Source organism: Eleginops maclovinus, chromosome 23 (genome assembly GCF_036324505.1).
Source record: "Eleginops maclovinus isolate JMC-PN-2008 ecotype Puerto Natales chromosome 23, JC_Emac_rtc_rv5, whole genome shotgun sequence".
NCBI classification, from domain to species: domain Eukaryota; kingdom Metazoa; phylum Chordata; class Actinopteri; order Perciformes; family Eleginopidae; genus Eleginops; species Eleginops maclovinus.
In genome coordinates, this window is record NC_086371.1 from 8,136,469 (window position 1) to 8,154,232 (window position 17,764).

The following is a 17,764-nucleotide window of genomic DNA, read 5'->3' on the forward strand; positions in this document are numbered from 1 at the left end:
TGATTGTAAGATAAAATAAGATGAGAGATAAACCTTATTTTATCACTTTAGGGAAATTCAATTGTTTTTATGTTTTAATGTAGTTTAACCTGCACATATAGTGTCTTTATATACACCTTTTAAAATTGCACTATAAATGAAATGTGTTAATATTTAATAATAACAAAAATAATTGTCCTTATACTTATTTTCTATTCACCTTCAATAAAACAATAAGTCCCCTAGTGTTGAGCAGTGACTGACCTGCAGTTCACATGTTGACCACCAGAGGCCACTGCTGCTTCGTGCGGAGATAACTGCTCAGTGTCAGGGGTGAGAGGGGAAAGGTCGTCAGCAACATGGCTGCTCCCCATGATGACATGTTTTCCTTCTGCGTGGACCCCGGCAAAGTCTCTGCCTGCGTGGATGTGAGATTTATAGACAATATCAAGGTAAGGCGGTGCAGAGTTTGTCAGATTAAAAAGATTTAGAGGGATCCGGAGTTTGAATCGGCTCTTGCGGCTGAGGTGTGGTGGACGCATGTCGGCTGACAGTGAGCATCCCAGCCCGGCAGAGCAGAGACTGCAGGGCTCAGACAGAACTGAAGGAACAAATGTAGTTTATAAAACGTTTTCCGAGTATAAGAGCTCTTTAAGTTTCTAAAACTAGCAGTTAGTTGGTGATCTGTACGTTAAGGGTGTTCGTTTTAACCAGTAACTGTGAAATGGGAGTACTTCCACCGCTTTACACCATTATAGTTAATATGGTGTGATATATAGAGCAAGGAACTAAGTTGCATTGTTGGAGGAAAGTCCTAAGTTATTTTACTTGAGTAAAAGTACAAATACTGTGGTCCTGAAATAATACATTACAAGTGAAAGTACAAAAAGTACTCATACTGCACAATGGTCCATTTCCGAATGATATAAAGTACAGAATAATTTACTGGCTTTTTTTTTTTTACTGTATTATGTTAACATGTTTATATTGTCCTGTTTTTATCAATAACAAACACTTGTATTAACATTTTCCTATTGTAGTTTGTCGATGTGCCAATCTTAGAGTCTTAATAGTAAAGTACTGCATCATATCACATAAGCTATATGTGTTTTTATATGTAAAATAGTAACTAAAAGTGTTGAATATGTCTGGAGGTAAAACGTATAAAGTAGCATTATATAGCAATGGGTTTACCACTGCTTGATTGTGTCAAATCCAACACAAACTAGACCAAAACGTTCATAAATATTGCTTATTCTCTTCATTCTATCAAAACGTGATTAATTAGAGTTAGTAGATTTAACAAAGTAAGTTGAATCCAAAATAATGACATTTAGATTTAACTTCAGTGTAAATATTAGGTTTTGGTTGGAGGGTTAGAAAGACACGTTTTTGTCATTGGCATCAAAATAAAGCAGGTGACTATCAATCAGTCTATTGAAATCCATGTATCAATGATGTTTGCCAGCTTATCTTTAGCAGGGTTGCAGGAATATGTTTGATAATATGCAAATACAATTTTTTTTGTGGTTATGGATTGAAAGATGAAGATATAAAAACATGAGAAATTGAGAGAAAGTTTTCCCTCTTTCAGCTCCTATTTGTGAAGCGAAGTGCTGCTGCTGTAGGCGGGGTTAAAACGAACGAGATGCTGCTGTGTTTTCAAACACTGGTGGACATCGCACAACAGTAACATTTTGTCTCATCTTTCAGGGCAAGGGTCTCTTCGCCAAAAAGAGCATCAAGAAGGGTGATACCATTTTTCTGGAGCGGCCTCTGGTCTCTGCCCAGTTCCTGTGGAATTCTTTGTACAAATATAGAGGTGAGATCTGGGCTGTATTTAAAAAACGCACAGCAGTTCAGTGAAATGACAAAGTATTGTTTGCACATTTTAATTCACAGGAATACAAGGAATTTCTTTGGTGCATGACAAAAAACCTAGTAGAGCCATGGAAAACATAAGAGCAAGCACTGAAATATTCAAGAAGCATATGCAAAATGAATTAAAACAATATATTTTCATCTGTTTTAGAAATTAGGAGCACAACATTAATCATACAATCTCTAATAAATAAATAAGTGGTGTTCACAAACATTTGTTCAATACTTGCCATTTGTTTTGTCTGCAATATCGAAAATCCATCGGTAAAATCTCATGGGGCTTTTTGTCGAGGGAACCAGTGCAATGCTAGCTTTGTGGTTGGCCTTCAAAAATAGGTCATGGAATTTTTAACTACATCTTGCACAAATAAGGAGCACTGAAACTGATGTTGCATTAATAATATATAACAACATATAGTTGATAGTCCACACAGGGATGACAAAAGCATGAATGTTTTATCAGACTTGACGAATGCTGGATACTTTTAGGAGGTTATTCATCTAGAATACATCTTATATCTTGAACTAACAGGGTCTGCAGTAATGTTTATTTCTCTCTGCTAATCCGCTATTCTTTTTTAGCCTGTGAGTACTGCTTACGTGCTCTGGAGACTGCAGAGGAGAATGCGAGGAGACTCAGCGGCATCCCAGGACTCAGCCTTCCTAACCCTGAGCTCTGCCGGGTTCGACCGGAGAAGCACCAAGCCTGCCCTCAGTGCCAGGTGAGTCCAAACAGGAGGTGTGGTTGTATGGATTTCACAGACGTTGATGACGAGCCTCCATCTTTTTCTGTGGAAGTTGTCATTTGTTGCTCACTGAAGAAATATGCCCTCAAAAAGTGTTCACATCAATATAAACCATATTGATTTTAAGACCGCTGTGGTCATGGAGGAACTTCCACTGCGTCTACGGTGGGTGACAGGACTAGCCGATCGATTCTAAGAGGCCAGTATTGGTATTACGGATCAGTAACTTAATCTGTCTGTTTCTTTATAGACCAAAAGGGAACACTGTTTATCCATGGTGGTTTCTTGTTTTCACAGTATTACATATCTGAAACAAGTGAAGTTTTGACTGCAACAAAGTGTCCTTAATTAAGATTTTCAGATCTGGGTTCCAAGATAATACAAATTACTTTATTTATTCATCATCTTTTCAGAAAGCAGTTAAAATGAGTGCTATCTGTTAATTGATAAAAAAAAAAAAAACCGTGTGTGTGTGTGTGTGTGTGTGTGTGTGTGTGTGTGTGTGTGTGTGTGTGTGTGTGTGTGTGTGTGTGTGTGTGTGTGTGTGTGTGTGTGTGTGTGTGTGTGTGTGTGTGTGTGTGTGTGTGTGTGTGTGTGTGTGTGTGTGTGTGTGTGTGTGTGTGAGAATTGCGACAGAGTTTAGTTTATTTCTGTACCCGTCACCTAAAATGAATGCATTGCATTAATGTTACGGTTGTTCCTGATTGATATTTAACCCTGCAGGTGATGTACTGTAGCAGTGAGTGCCGACAAGCTGCATCAGATCAGTACCATCGGGTTCTGTGTTTGGGTCCCTCTCAGGAAGATCCAGACCACCCCATCAACAAGCTCAAAGATGCATGGAGGTCAGAGGGCATTTTATAGATATTTTCATCGTAAACTCTCTAGTTAAGAATATATTTCATCTAAACGGGAGATTTGTTTTCTCTTCAGGAGTATGCATTATCCTCCGGAGACCTCCAGCATCATGCTGATGGCCAGAATGGTAGCAATCGTCAAACAGGTAAGTCTCTGATAACGTCTTTTTATCAGCCATAATATTTTGATTGGTTTCAAACCTCTCTTGAAATTTACTTTTTCCCTGACATAGACTCGCTGTATTGTAACTTCTCAGCACAACACAACAAAGCATGTAGCATCTAAAGAGACTCAGTAGATGGGGGAGACAAAAACAGAGCAAAAACGAGAGTGAACATGGACTTATAATATTGTCACAAACCTGATTATAAATGAATGCTAATTTCGCCTAGCCTGTATACAGACAACTATTTGTTGTTAGTTCAGCATACCAACTTTCTAAGTTCTGATTGTTATAAGACAGGGGGCATTGAAAATATTACGCATGTGCAAGCAAGATATACTACTCACATTTAACTATTTGATAACTTAATGTTTCTGATATGTTTGTACTGGTTTGTTGTCCAGGCCAAAGACAAAGCGCACTGGCAGAAGCTGTTTTCACACTTCTGCAGTCGGACAGGTAATGAGGAAGAGGAGATCGCCCATAAGCTCCTAGGAGAGAAATTCAGGGTAAGTGACCATAGAGTGATTTCTGTTTAAAATATGAATTTGTTGAAGTGCAAAATGTATGAAGTCTGGCAGTTCAAAGAAAATATCATGCTCTTATGCTAATCACAGTTGTTTACGGCTCAATAAGCATAGCGTGAAAATGTTGCACCCTCTAGAGAGAAGTTTAACTCCCACGGTGGCCATCTTTGATGTATGTTTTCTGTTACGTAACATTTATGTTTTTTATCTAACATGTTTCTGTAGGGGCAGCTGGCCTTGTTACACAGCTTTTTCAAAGCAGCACTATACGATGACCATCTGAGTCGGGTAAGAAAGCGCAGTTAATATGGAACCACTTCACGTTTCACCAAAATACAATTATTTTGATCACTTAGTTTTATATGTTGGCAAAAAGGTATGGTAAGCATCATAGAAAACTAGGAAATCAAGTGCAATGCATACAACTGAGAATATTGCAAAAGTTCATATCAGAAACAGTCAATAAGTTATCAAATATTAAAAGTTGTGTTTATTATTTCTGTGTCATAATGCAGCTGCACATTACATCTTTAGCTTGTTGCTCAAGGAAGCTAATCAAAGAGGTTCACTACTGAGCTGACAGCTCTTTTGATTTTGGATGCTTAGTCCCATTCATTTTGCCCTACTTAATAAATCCACTTCGTATTGAATAAATGTCATCTGAGATTTTCCTTGTCATGCTGCTATGTCATTGACTTCCAGAGTCATATTAATATGCTGATCTAACTGGAAAGTGAACGCACATCTTACAAGCTCAAAATGCTACAATTGACCCCGACCTCTGCTCCCTTTAGTATGAAAGGGGTCAGAGGAAATGAGTGGATCTTCAGTATTGATCAGTAAAGATATGATTGTGTTGCAGTGGTTTACCCCAGAGGGATTCCGCTCTCTGTTCGCTCTTGTGGGAACCAATGGACAAGGAATTGGCACCAGGTAAACACTCATCACTGATGTCCTTCAGTTTTTACATCCTGGGCTCAGTAATAATACTCTTTCTTTGTGCTCTTTGTTTTTCTCCATTCAGCTCCTTGAGTCAGTGGGTTCATGCCTGCGATGCAGTTGCGCTTCCTGCCCAGCAGAAGGAGCAATTGGACTCTTTTATCGACCAGATGTACAAGGACATTGAGAAAGGTCACAGTTTTATCTCAGTCTTGCAGTTTATTTTAGAGTAAATAATTGTGTCTCTATTGAGCAGAGTGGTTATTGTTGTCTGTGTTGTCCCAATGCCATTGCTGTGATTATGTAACCCGTGTTCAGAGTTCAACAACTGTGCATCATTTGTCTCTTCCTCTCTGTAGAAACGGGAGACTTTCTAAACTGTGAGGGCTCTGGACTCTTTCTGCTCCAAAGCTCATGTAAGTGCAGATGATATACATGTTATTTAGTGGCTGTCGCTTCAGTTCAAAGATGCCTGTTCTCTGGTCAAGAGACTGCCTTAATGACTTTGTCTTTTTGCCTCCTTGACCCTGCAGGTAACCACAGCTGCATACCCAACACAGAGGCCTCCTTTCCCGATAACAATTTCCTGCTTCAGCTCAGCGCCCTTAATGACATCAACCCAGGAGAGGTCAGCTGACACGCCTGGGTTCGCAGTGATAAATTCTGGCCCGGAAATAGACAAGACAGAACATCCCTCTCTAGCTTTGTTTGCTCCCCTGTCAGACGGTATTAGAAGGCTGAGACTTTGAGGATTGGAGTTGGTTTTTCAAGCTGTCACAAAGATTGAGAAGCCTTGCATCTGCGTGGCACAGTAATGTCAAAGCAGTCCTGCTATTTTCAAAGCAAGGCTGTCATTTTGAACAGTTGCTAAGACAGGAGTGCTTTGTGAAAGATGGAAGGCTGCAGCCACTTCCTGCATGACGGGGGACAAGTGTTTTTCTTGTGCCATCTGAAATATACTGTAGCTTGTAGATGGGACTAAACAGTAATTGTAAGTATCAAAAACTTCTGCTCACCTCTTTTTTTTCCTTCAATCCTTAGGAGATCTGCATCAGTTATTTGGACTGCTGTCAGCGGGACCGAAGCCGCCATAGCAGACATAAAACTCTGAGGTAAAGTAAGCGTGTTTGATCCCTCAGATGATCCACTTGAACGAGGTCATACTGTTAGGCTTGCAATCTTGATCAATAACAAAAAAATCCCTTCCAGGCATAATAGGGAGTTTGGAAGTAGAGATGCTAGGGATATGATGCCTGCTCTTGTGCTTACGCTCCTCATCAATCATCATGATATCAATCCATCTTTGAATTTAGGGCAAGTTTGTTTTATTAGTCTCTGAGTGTTTTCAGCAACCTGTGTTCATTATCAGCATTGAAAAAGAGCAGTTGCATGCTCGGTTGGTTGTGTGAATAAATCCCTTCACCCCACATCAAACCCGGTTATTAAAAGTAATAATTACACAAATAAACCTATGCTCTTCTGCTCCAGAAAATGTATTTTTCTCTCCGGTGTGCAGAACCAGATTTCCGACCAAGAGTGTGATTCATTTCAGCTATTATTAGAGGTGCAACAGTGTGACCTGCGCTGCCTTTTTCTTCACAGGGAGAACTACCTGTTTGTCTGCTCATGTCCAAAGTGCGTCTCCCAGATGGATGAGCTGGACATGACATCAGAGGAGGAAGAGGAAGAAGAAGGCGAGGCAGAAGGCGAAACAGAGGGGGATGAGATAGAAGATGAGATGACCGATGTCTGATGAATGACTTGCCAATATTATTCTCAGCCGCTCCCTTTCCGGTCTGAAGCCCTGAGGAATAAAAAAAAACAGTTCAAACCACAATCTGTGTTTCACCACGACTGTCAAATGTGTGCTATTATCACCACATTTAACACTTTGTCAATTGTGCGATCTGCCCCAGAAAGATGTAAATCAGTATATGGGCAGGGATAGGTTTATTGTTGTTGCTGAGGGGTCAAATAAAAACAACACTATCACTTTCAACTATCTGGGTTATGGGTTGAACAGTTTGACTGGTAGGCGTTTGTTAATCCAATGTGCATGCAAGCACCTTGTTAAAACTACATTCATTAACAATAATTCAGTCAATTTCTGAACCCTTTAACCAGAAAGGGTGCCTTACAGTAGAACAGCTTTTTTCTGAACCCTGCGGATGTTGAGAATCAATCAAAAACAGTTAAGTAGTTGGGCCAAAAAAACAAACAAAACAACAGGCTGAAAGACTCAAAAGAGCTCCGAAGAGCTGATGAATGCTGCAGAGGCTTTTAATTAGTGTCTGTAGCATTCACTAAGGGTGAGTTTTATTGTATTAAAGTCCTAGTCCTAGAACAGCTTCAAGTTAAAGTCAGACCTTTATCTTCACACTTATTGTTGTTGTTTATCCATGTTCATCTTTTGTGCTAGAGTGCAGGGGAAAACTAAACTGTCCTAATACTTGTGTCTGACCTTCAGGTCCACTAAAGCAAACTTAGAAAACTGTCATCCTTTCTTCTCCCTGACAACTCTTAAACAAGGCAAAGTGATTAGGCGAAGGTCAATCGGTTCTCAGGTGTTTTTCTCCACTTAAAAAGTTCCTTATGTGACTATGCATTACTATATTGGAGAGGCTTTTTATTTATATTCCATTGTAATTACAGTCTTGTCATACGAGAGGCATCCAGCCGGAGAAATTTAGTTTGGTTTTCATCCAATGATCTATGAGGTTAAGTTTAACCTTACTTAATGTATTGTGGAGACCTTGAGCTTGAAATTGCTTTGTCAGTAACTGTTTGGCCTGTATTTCAAACCGCAGTTCCACATGAGTGAGATTGCAGCCGCCCACACATGAATCAATATTACAACAATGACTGTAATCACAAATCCCAATAATTTCAGTAAATTGACAAAGATTGGAAATATTGAATGACTAATCCTAATTTCCTCAATTGGCATTAAGTGCAGTGGTACAGGGGAATGTGTAAGTTACAAAAGTATGATTTAAATATTATAACAGGAGCATAGCAGTTGTCATTTTTACTACTCTGGCATAAACCATTGAAGTTGGATGTCTGTTGAGTCATTTATCTGGTTCACACACCTCCTGCCTGTGCTACAGAAGACTACTGGTAAAATATTTGTTCAGTCTTTGCATATTAAATACAAAGCCTTAGTCAAATTGTCTTCCTCAAGGGGTTTGAACTAATCATTGCTTCTTTATGGCTTTTACTTTCCAGACTGCCTTTTGCTCAAGGCACTTTTAGCATGCCACATGTGGATATACATCTCTTATTTCATATCATTAATTAGTCAGTGGATTAAATGAGCTATTCTACTGCTGATGCCTGCCAGTCAAACATTATTCATACTGACATTAAGTACTGATAAGAGTATACATATACAATTTTAAGCATAATCCTACACAATACATTTTAGTTAGATTTTGCTTTTGTGCATCTGTATTGTTTTGTATAGGATTTTGTGTATTTTAATGGTGTGCAAAAGCTTATATCCCACAGGGAGTTTCTCTCCCACACACTCCCCCCATGCCTGAAATGCCTGGATTGGACTCCTTTGTTTACTTCTGTTACATAGTGTCATCACTATGTAACACTCCCTCTTCAATTGGCTAGCGCTCCAACACACTGGGGGCTGGCAATCTCTGAGCGGTTGAACAATCAGAGCAGACTGAGCTTCAGCACAGGCAGTACGAGAAAAATAAAGAGCTTTTGGGAAATTAAAGCATGGAAACATGAAGAAGGCACAAAATACAAACATGAAAATTAGCATAATAGGGACTTCAAGATACAAAATCAGAACATCAAGAAACCCTGAACTACATCGGCTTCAAATAACAATCACTATTCTTTCCCAGTGCCTCCAGTCTTCTATGGTCTACATTTCTCCTTTGACCTCCTCAGTTTTCTCCACTCCAATCCCCAGTTGTAGCTGTACTTGCATCAAATGCTAATTCATCCAGGATGCACAAAAGATAAATGAAAAAAAAAAAAACAACACATGTCCATGAAAGGATTCACACCTGGGACCCTGCATGGCGGGGAGGCTGGACATCTGGACAGATCCTCCAGTTGAAGCTCCCCCACTGTTGGCGCATTTTCTTCTGAAGCCGTGCCAGGATCGCTGCAGGAGCTCTGTAACTTTGGATTGTGGACTTTGGTGTGGCAGCGCAGGCGGGAGCAGATTTTGGCCTCTCCATCACGCAGCACGGCCTGTTTAAAGAACTAAAAGGGCAGAGGTCAAACTGTCCACCCCGAGAGAGGTGGTCTAGAAAGAGGCTCATTTGAAGGATTCAGGGAGCAGGAAGTGAGGAAAGTGTTTGAGGAAAGGAGAAGGGAAGTTTGGAAGCATTAATTACTATGCAGAGAAAGAGTCCTTTACTCTCAAAACAAGTATGAAACGCTTCAGATACATTTCAAAGACTACAATGATCTAAAACAGGCGTATTAGCGTCATGTCCATATTATGCAGATGGTGGAGGGACCATACTTGACTATTTAAAGACATGAAAGAAGCCATATTTTCCCATTATAATACTTTTAATCTTGTATTATTTTTCAAGGCTGGACTACACAAGGCTTTATGAAATGTGTGGCAGACCCATCAGCATTAGATGCTCTTGCAGTTTTCCTCCAAAAATCTATACAGTTGAATAAAATATGATTTTCCGTCAGGCCCAGTAGGATGCGGAATATACCTCAAGGATGATATCGGACAAAATGTGACCTCCTTACAGCCGACTTCATGGGACAGCTAACATTAACCAACATTAATTCTAAATACAGATCATTGTATGTACTTATCTATTAATTGGTGAGTCTATACAATTGCAAGGATTGGTCAAACATACCTCCAACAATCTCCTGAAGCACTGCATGATGTGTCTTTTATTTTCCAAAAAACAGCCAAAAATCTGTTGTTCAATAAGAGAGAAAAATAGCAAATCTTCACATTAGAGAAAGTAAAATTAAGGGCAGTTAGTTTTTGATTCATACTTCCTTAATTAACCATTATTGATTTTCTGACTCTCTAATGCATTTATTAATGAATTATTTCAGCAAAATAAACTTTAGAATAACTTTTATCACAATGTTTGCAACACCATTCCCATAAATTCTATTCCATTTCAAATCATTTGGAGCAATTAAATGTCCTTGTTTCTTAGCTTTCTTTAAAGAGTTTCTTGTTTTTTCTCGAATAAAAAGCAGTTGCCATTTTAACCTAATATATTTTAAATGATTTTAAACTGTCATAGAAATAATGGTTTTATCCTAACATACTTTACTCCGTCCCTCTTTCAAATTTCCAGCAACCTGCTGTTGATTTATCCACCAGGGTGAAAGTTGAACTGTGTTGTTATGACTGCTCGTGTGAAAGTTGTCTATCTTTTTCAGATTGCATACTCCAAGTGGGTAAACTATGAAATGAAAGCTGGTTTTTAGAGCCAAGCAAACTGAAAACAGGCCCCATATGGAAACAATCCCCAGCCTACATTAGCTCTGTCCAGATTGGTTACCACAACGCATACCATTGCTACCTTGGAGGGCCACTCCAGAACTACAGTGATGAACGACTGCTTCACGTGTAATTAGCCGACCTGAAGTAAGGTTATTGCACTTTAGCTCACCCTGCATAAAAATAAACATGAGAGGAATACAGTTTGCAAACACTAACATGGCTCCTGAGTGACCCGCTGGCTTTGATCAATGTTTCAGATTTTGGTGGTTCACTTCTGCTGAAATCATTTCCTCTGTGAAAATCAAAATGATACAAATTGTCAACAGTACTGAACAGAAACACTGTGGGCTGCCCAATAACATCACATTCATCTTCAGGGAAAAATGTTTAAGACCTCTATGGCGTCATATAAATCTTGCAGTGCGTCCGGAGCCAGTGGGATGGAACATGAAGAATTGAGCTGTGAATCATCCAAACACAGGCTTTAGCATCACAAATACAACAACAGGGTCTACAGTAACACCAACACCGTGTTTGTGACGGAGAACTCAAGAGAAATCTGCTATTTTTGATAACTGAAGTGTTTTTTGTGAACAGATTCTCTCTTTTGGTTCCTGCAGAGACACAATCAGGCGCTTCATTGGTGAGAGTGTCAAAGCAAAAAGCAAGAACCTCTGCAAACAGAAAACATTTTTTCCGATGGTATTCTCGTTGACAACAACAATTCAATGTTGTTCCATAAAATGTTTTACACCGTCAGGATGAACTGTAATATATTCTCTGATAACCAAACATCAAAATTAAGCACAACTGTTACATTCAGTATGCACTGCCTCATAACAAACATCAAAAGACAACAAAAGATAAACAACCAAAATCTGATAAGCGATAATGTGTTTACCTACTGAAGTATATTCGAACATTAAAGCGACCGCTTAGCTTGAGCCTTTTTCTAGCCTTTTCCTGCAAACACAAGCTGTGCAAAGTTGAAATAGTATCATTTTCTGTAGAGAACACAGAGCCATGCAGTGTATAATTTGAGTAACACAATGCTTTTTAATGTAAAATAAAAGTTGGATCCACATTGTGCAACAGTCCCTGTAACATCAAATAATCAAAGCAATACTTTTTGTGCTATCTGAGCCCCTGATCCTGAATGTACTACCACAATACATAACATTGCAACATTCAAGTGGAGGGATATTTTCTTACACCCCATTGTGTCCGAATATTTTCTTAGAACATTTTCCAAGAACAACTCAGTAGCTGTGGGTTTTTTCCATTATTGCAAAGAAAGCTTTTTCTTTTCTTTTCCTCCCCTCCCTCAGCACAGATTTTTAGACCTCCAGGACGTACATTTACTGTTTTACAAAACCTCCCAGTTGGTGGCTTGGACAATTAAAATAAGTCCATTGTGCTATATGTGAAAGAGCTCAACTGTGATCAACTGTGAATGCTTAGATGAATTCTTTCTCTAAGGTCAAGCCAGACATTCCCACTGAGACCAAACATGGTCTGACTCATGTAGTGCAAATGAGGCATTTGAAACACTTTGGCTATTCAACTATATTTCTCGCTATCACATTTTCACATCTCGAGCAGGACATTTTTACATCCTTACAGGATGAGGCTAATGCTTTCTTTTGGCTGTGGCATTTCAAAGTCCTGGATGCAAATGAAGCAACTGTATCCAATCATGTGGAGCGTATTCTTGCTAGTCAGAAACATGCATGCTAGAAAGATAGCGTTGTGAGATAAGAATCTTTTCAATATGAAGGGCTGCTCTCATACCCTGTGAGCAGCTGGTTGATGAACTGTTAACCATGGAAAAGGTCACATTCATGAACCAAGAACAGGAATCTTTCATACAAAAGCATTTTTAATTGAGTTTTATAAGTAATGTTCTGTTGCATATAGAAGTAGACACATGTAAGTTACGTGTGTATGAATTATTCTGATGAACCATTTTGCATAATAAAAAGGTTTAATGGAAATATTTCCCATATATTTCAGGTGTTAAACAAAAATGAATCATTATTAACTTATAATTGTTTTCAATATTGATTAATTAGCTATCTGATTAAAAGAGTAACTGGAGATAAATGGGAAATGTATTTTTGTGATAACACAATTTGTAATCCGATCAATTTCAAACATGGGGGGTGTGTTCCTCAGGACCCAGGGAAGCGTGGTGTCGAGTGTGAAGTTGTTTGGATAAGTGGTTCTCAGGAAAGCTGCTAACAGGCTCTGAACTTCTAAGAGCAAATGAAGTACATGCTGCTATAGGATGTACAATAAAACTCTGAATTATCAACATAAAATGTCAGAAAACCGGGACAATTACCTTAACATTTTCATATATTCAAAGAGGACATAATAAATGGTTCAAAAGCAAAATACGTTCAGTTTACTAGCATAAAAAACACAAAGAAATAATATTTAAAAAGCAAAGTATTGGCATTTCTCCTTGAAAAACAACAATAATAGTTATAAATAGTAACTCTTTCAGTCCATTTACTGATTTATTAAATTTGTAGATCCAGCTGTAGTTGGAGGTTCATGAGCAAAATCTGCAGAATCTGCACTGAAAGTGTAATACTTTTGGTTTCATACATATTGATCTCTTTATTGGGCGCTGTTCTGTTGGCCCCCTGAGAATTGTGTCTTCTAATCAGTCCCTGATGAAAATGGCTGCAGGCAGCAGGAGTCTCTGTAGAGTGACCTCTTTCAAGATTTATGGCCTCCATACTCGAATTTAGAAGAAAATGATCCCTCATCTGCAAATTTCACTGCTCGGTCCCAAATGAAATGGCCTGCGTGTGAAAGTAAAACCCCCCATCATCACCATTTACCCTCAGGACACACTTTGACCAGCATGGGAAGGGGGTGGGGGGGCATGCCTAATGCTTTGTGTAGTTCCCTCACAATTTCCATTGATTACACATAAAAAGACCACATACAAGCCTTGGTTTCACGAGGCCTTTTCATTATACTTTCAGGATGAGATAACCCAGTAAACAGTTTCCTCATTCATCTGTTATTATATCCACATTTCTTATTTCTGAAATTGATTAATAAAGACCTTTACCTGAACAAAAACTACAATTGCTATGCAAAGGTTGACCCTTTGATTTTCTTCAGTGTAGGTTGGTTTCTAAATGTTAATAAATATTGAACTGGCTTTATTGCATATCCTAAGCCTTGTGCTACTGTTATGGGAGAAAATATTGTCAGACATCAATATCACCTCAGGACATCAGCTAATTAACAAGCAATGTTATGGCTGGAGCAAACAATACGAATATTACTCCGAGCTGACTTCCTAATACATCTAACGTCTGTTCACAGATTGAACAGATAAAGCGTTTCAATGGGACTGTCTTTAGAGCACACAACAGGAACGCCCGTATGCCACAAGCTACCTAGAATTTCCCTGACGACTCAGTTTTTAGTTTAAACAAACAATCCTCCAAAGACAACTCCCGCTCCGATGAACTGACGCATCAGGTGCTTCTATGACGCAGTGAATGTCTCGTTCTCCAGATGGATGTGCCTCTGAAGGCCCCCGCTGTCTGAAACCAAACCCGTCCAAAGAAGTTTCACGATTCAGCTTAAAGGTGCAAAATCCACCAAGACAGAAAGTTGGATCCAAGCACAAGCTGGAAATGTGATTAAGGCCTGAACCTCTGTGGTAGGGATCCACCAAACAAATCCCATACCCAAAACTGTAATTCTGTCGTGGTTCCTCGGGAGACATTTAGCATATTCCTGGCATAAACCTGTTTAGTGTGACATGGGATGAGGGACCCTGAAGTGACAGATGTTTCTCTTTAATGTGATGGGAAGTAGTTTCTTTTTTATCAGGGAGGAGCAATGCTTTGTGGGGTTCAGTGAGAGATGTTTAGGCTGCTTGGGGCTGTTTGAAATTCTGGGCTGATCCATGCTTTGTCTTTCTCTCTGTTAAAGTTGTGCATGTTGATACGAAATACACCTTCTCTGTTTCAGAGAGGAAATAAACTGCGCAGTCACTTTTCTCTCCTCCTTTAGCATGGCAGAGTCCACAAGTTATGAAAATGGAGACTTTCAAATAATTGAGGGTTAAGGGTCATTGACGGCTTAAGCAATGTGCCATCAAAAATAAATAGTTGCACGTACTAAGTAAAAGAGAGACCACTTTACAGCATAAGGGGTTTAGCTAGATATGAATTGCTTTTGGGAATAAGGAACATACTTTTAAGCAAATACACTGCTTTGAATGAAAATATCCTCGCTCCACTTCTCAGATGACAGTCCATGATCTTCATCTGCTAACTACAAGAAGTGAATCACAGATTTAGCGAACACTGTGGTGTTTGTTTAATTGTAATGGGATGGCTCGAGCATTGTAGAGGAAGAGGAGAAAAACAAAGGCCTCTCTCATGAAGCTGGCAGTCTGTTTGTGTGGCTGGTTGAAGAGTGTTGAGACACCAGAGGGAAATCCACCAGACCTTCAAAGGGGAAGTGCAGCGGGGCGTGCTGGCAGACTGCTGGTTTGGACAGCTTGCATACCTTACAACATAGGCCCAGTTAACTGACCAGCACACATAAACATAGCACCACCCACCAGCGTGGATGAAGAAAAGCAATGTACAGGACAGCATATTGGAAATTTGAAAATAACGATTCCCAACTGGGAAAACCATTACTGTAGCTCTAGGGTTACTTCAGCCTCTACCATGATGGTGGTGTAGTAGTAAAATAGAAAGATGTAACATCTACACATTATGTTGTGATTGAAAAGTAGTGTGTAAGGAAGCAGAGATGTGTAAACAGGTCGCTAAAAGTAATACATTTTTTAAATGGTTTCCGAAAAAGTATTGAATCAATCCATATTGTCAAAATACGGGGAACTAAGGCAAAGTATAAACATAGATGTTGATTGACTTCAACCATTGATCACTAGTGAACAAGCCTAAGTGTTGAATTATGTTGAAAAGGGGGATGCATGGTTGAAATAGAAAACTACATTTTATGACACGGTTCAAATTGGTGAAAAACATTTTACAGTCTTAAAAAGCTGCCAATTGCATAAATGGTGAAAAAGCAATAACTTAAAAGTAATGGATTGATGTTTGATGCATAAAGGATTCTTCTATGTAGAAGTCATTGCTGATCAAATGAAAACTGACCAAATTGAACATCAATATCTTAAATATATTTTAAATTATGTGGATTATAGTAAAATTCAAATAATCAGTGGAGTTCAATCACATTCAGGTTGAAGTCTCTTATCGAATACTACTGTAGGAAGACATTTATTTTGGTTCCATGTGAATTAATAAATGGGCATATTATAAGTTCCATACAATCACTCATACATGCCGCTCTTACACACAGGAAGCCACTGAATTATAGATGCAGAAACAGGAAATTCCTTCCTCTACCCTCTGTCACTCAGCCTCCGACCTTGCACTAAATCAATTAAGAGTGCTGCAGGCAATCAGCAGACCTCCCCAGAGTCCCTATGAATGTAGCCTTAATTCACAAGGGCCTCTTGGACCCCTCTCCACAGTCCCTACCTGATGGGTGGCCAGCACTCCTGTTCATACAAACAGGACAGTCATTTCACGCTGCGCAAATCAGAGAGCAGCAGGGGTGAGATCGTTTTGTTTCCTCTGCTGTGCAGCATCCTGTCTTGTCCGTATAAAGGGTCTTCTCTTGTGTGGTCAGGGGGGTCTTGTTCCAATCGCTGACCACTGTGAAGGTCCCTCCCTGTGTCCTTTAGGCGGCTTTCCTTTTCCTTTGAAAGTGCTGCTTCAAGGCAAGTGCTGATATAAAAACATGGTTTATGATTTGATTAACCTGGCTGAAATAATCAGGATATATAATGGTGAGTTTAATTTGATCCTAGTATTAGAGACAAAAACTCCAATATGTTAAGAGTGAGACTGTTTACCAATTAATTGAACTGTCCCATTTAAGTTGTTCATCAAGAGAGGATGTAACTATAGAGACTGAAAAATAACATAAATAAAATATAAAATAATCTTATCAATGGAAAATCATACACTGAAATGTAACCATGAAACAAAACAAAACAGAGCGCCAAAGGAGTCACATTGGCTAATAACTTACCTATGGAATTTATAGAAAATAAATCTGAATTTGTCTCATCATAGTAAATTTAAATGACAGTAATAAAAGATAAAGACTGATTTTTTATGAAACTAAACCAGACAGCTATAACTTGAAACTTACTATGAAGCTCCTTAAGCCGGCGAGCAGATTCAGGTGATAATATTCTGTCGGTTCATCACGTGCGACACTGTGGTCAATTCAAACATTTGTGTTAATACAAAATAGGTTATAGCCAATTTAATTGATTGTTGAAACCTTCTTTTCCCCCAAATATGTGATACTGTCAATCAGTTTAACAGAATGTTTACCAAAACTTTGGATGAACAATAAGTGTCCAAGCGAACCATCACAGGAAATCATTTAGGTCTGTCTCTCATTAAGTGCATGTTTCCAACAATTAGATCACAGTTGGGGAATTATGTAAATTGTGGGTAAATAGCACAGATTAGTTCTGGTAATTTGACATATTAGCTGGATTGCATGTCTTCCATACACTGCTCACAGCTTCATTCTGGGCTGACTTAGCGTTTCCGTTTGGGGAACCTGACACTTACTCAAGCTTCCAGCCATTCAGTGTTTATCAGCAGGATCAATGCAGCATCTGTGTCTTTCTCCCCACGAGACTCTGTGGGATGTAATCCCTCTCCAGCCGTGCGGATCCTGAATCTTCCCCATTCACTCGCGCTCCCAAGAGGACACGGAGGCACATTTCCCATGGACCTGAATAACTCTGCATGGTAACTCCGCACAGTAATGCACATCACTTGGATGGCTGTGAATCCTTAATAAGAGTGGTTTCATTTGAGATTGTGATGCCAAAGCGTTATGACCCTTTATAAAAAAACTAATCTACACAGGGAAGATAGCCCTTACATCCCCTTAAAGCTTTTCATACTTGTGTTTCATATAGGGAAATAGATCTCATAAAACAAATGCTGTGGTTTTCTCCGTAAAACTGGGACTTCAAACTGATTTCCCTTTGGTCATAAACATCAATGTGGAAATGAGATGAACAAATCACCGGGGAATTACACACCGAACTGGGAAATATAGAGAGTGGTTTTCTGGGACATTAACCAAATTACGA

General features: G+C 39.1%; 1 protein-coding gene across 1 annotated transcript; it reads left to right on the forward strand.

Annotated features, from left to right (window-relative positions):
• Positions 1-299: 299 nt before the first annotated feature.
• On the forward strand, positions 300-8,151 carry smyd5 (SMYD family member 5). Its single transcript, XM_063875757.1, has 13 exons — positions 300-431; positions 1,693-1,801; positions 2,443-2,582; positions 3,330-3,451; positions 3,540-3,609; positions 4,032-4,136; positions 4,380-4,442; positions 5,017-5,087; positions 5,179-5,285; positions 5,453-5,509; positions 5,627-5,721; positions 6,135-6,205; positions 6,696-8,151. The coding sequence occupies exons 1-13, from the start codon at positions 339-341 to the stop codon at positions 6,844-6,846; spliced, it is 1,254 nt and encodes a 417-aa protein (XP_063731827.1). The 5' UTR covers positions 300-338; the 3' UTR covers positions 6,847-8,151.
• Positions 8,152-17,764: the final 9,613 nt, after the last annotated feature.

Coding starts and splice junctions, on each gene's coding strand:
- smyd5 (XM_063875757.1), top strand. CDS start 339: ATGGCTGCTCCCCATGATGACATGTTTTCCTTCTGCGTGGACCCCGGC. Junction 1,802..2,442: donor TTCTTTGTACAAATATAGAG/GTGAGATCTGGG, acceptor ATTCTTTTTTAG/CCTGTGAGTACTGCTTACGT. Junction 4,443..5,016: donor ACGATGACCATCTGAGTCGG/GTAAGAAAGCGC, acceptor ATTGTGTTGCAG/TGGTTTACCCCAGAGGGATT.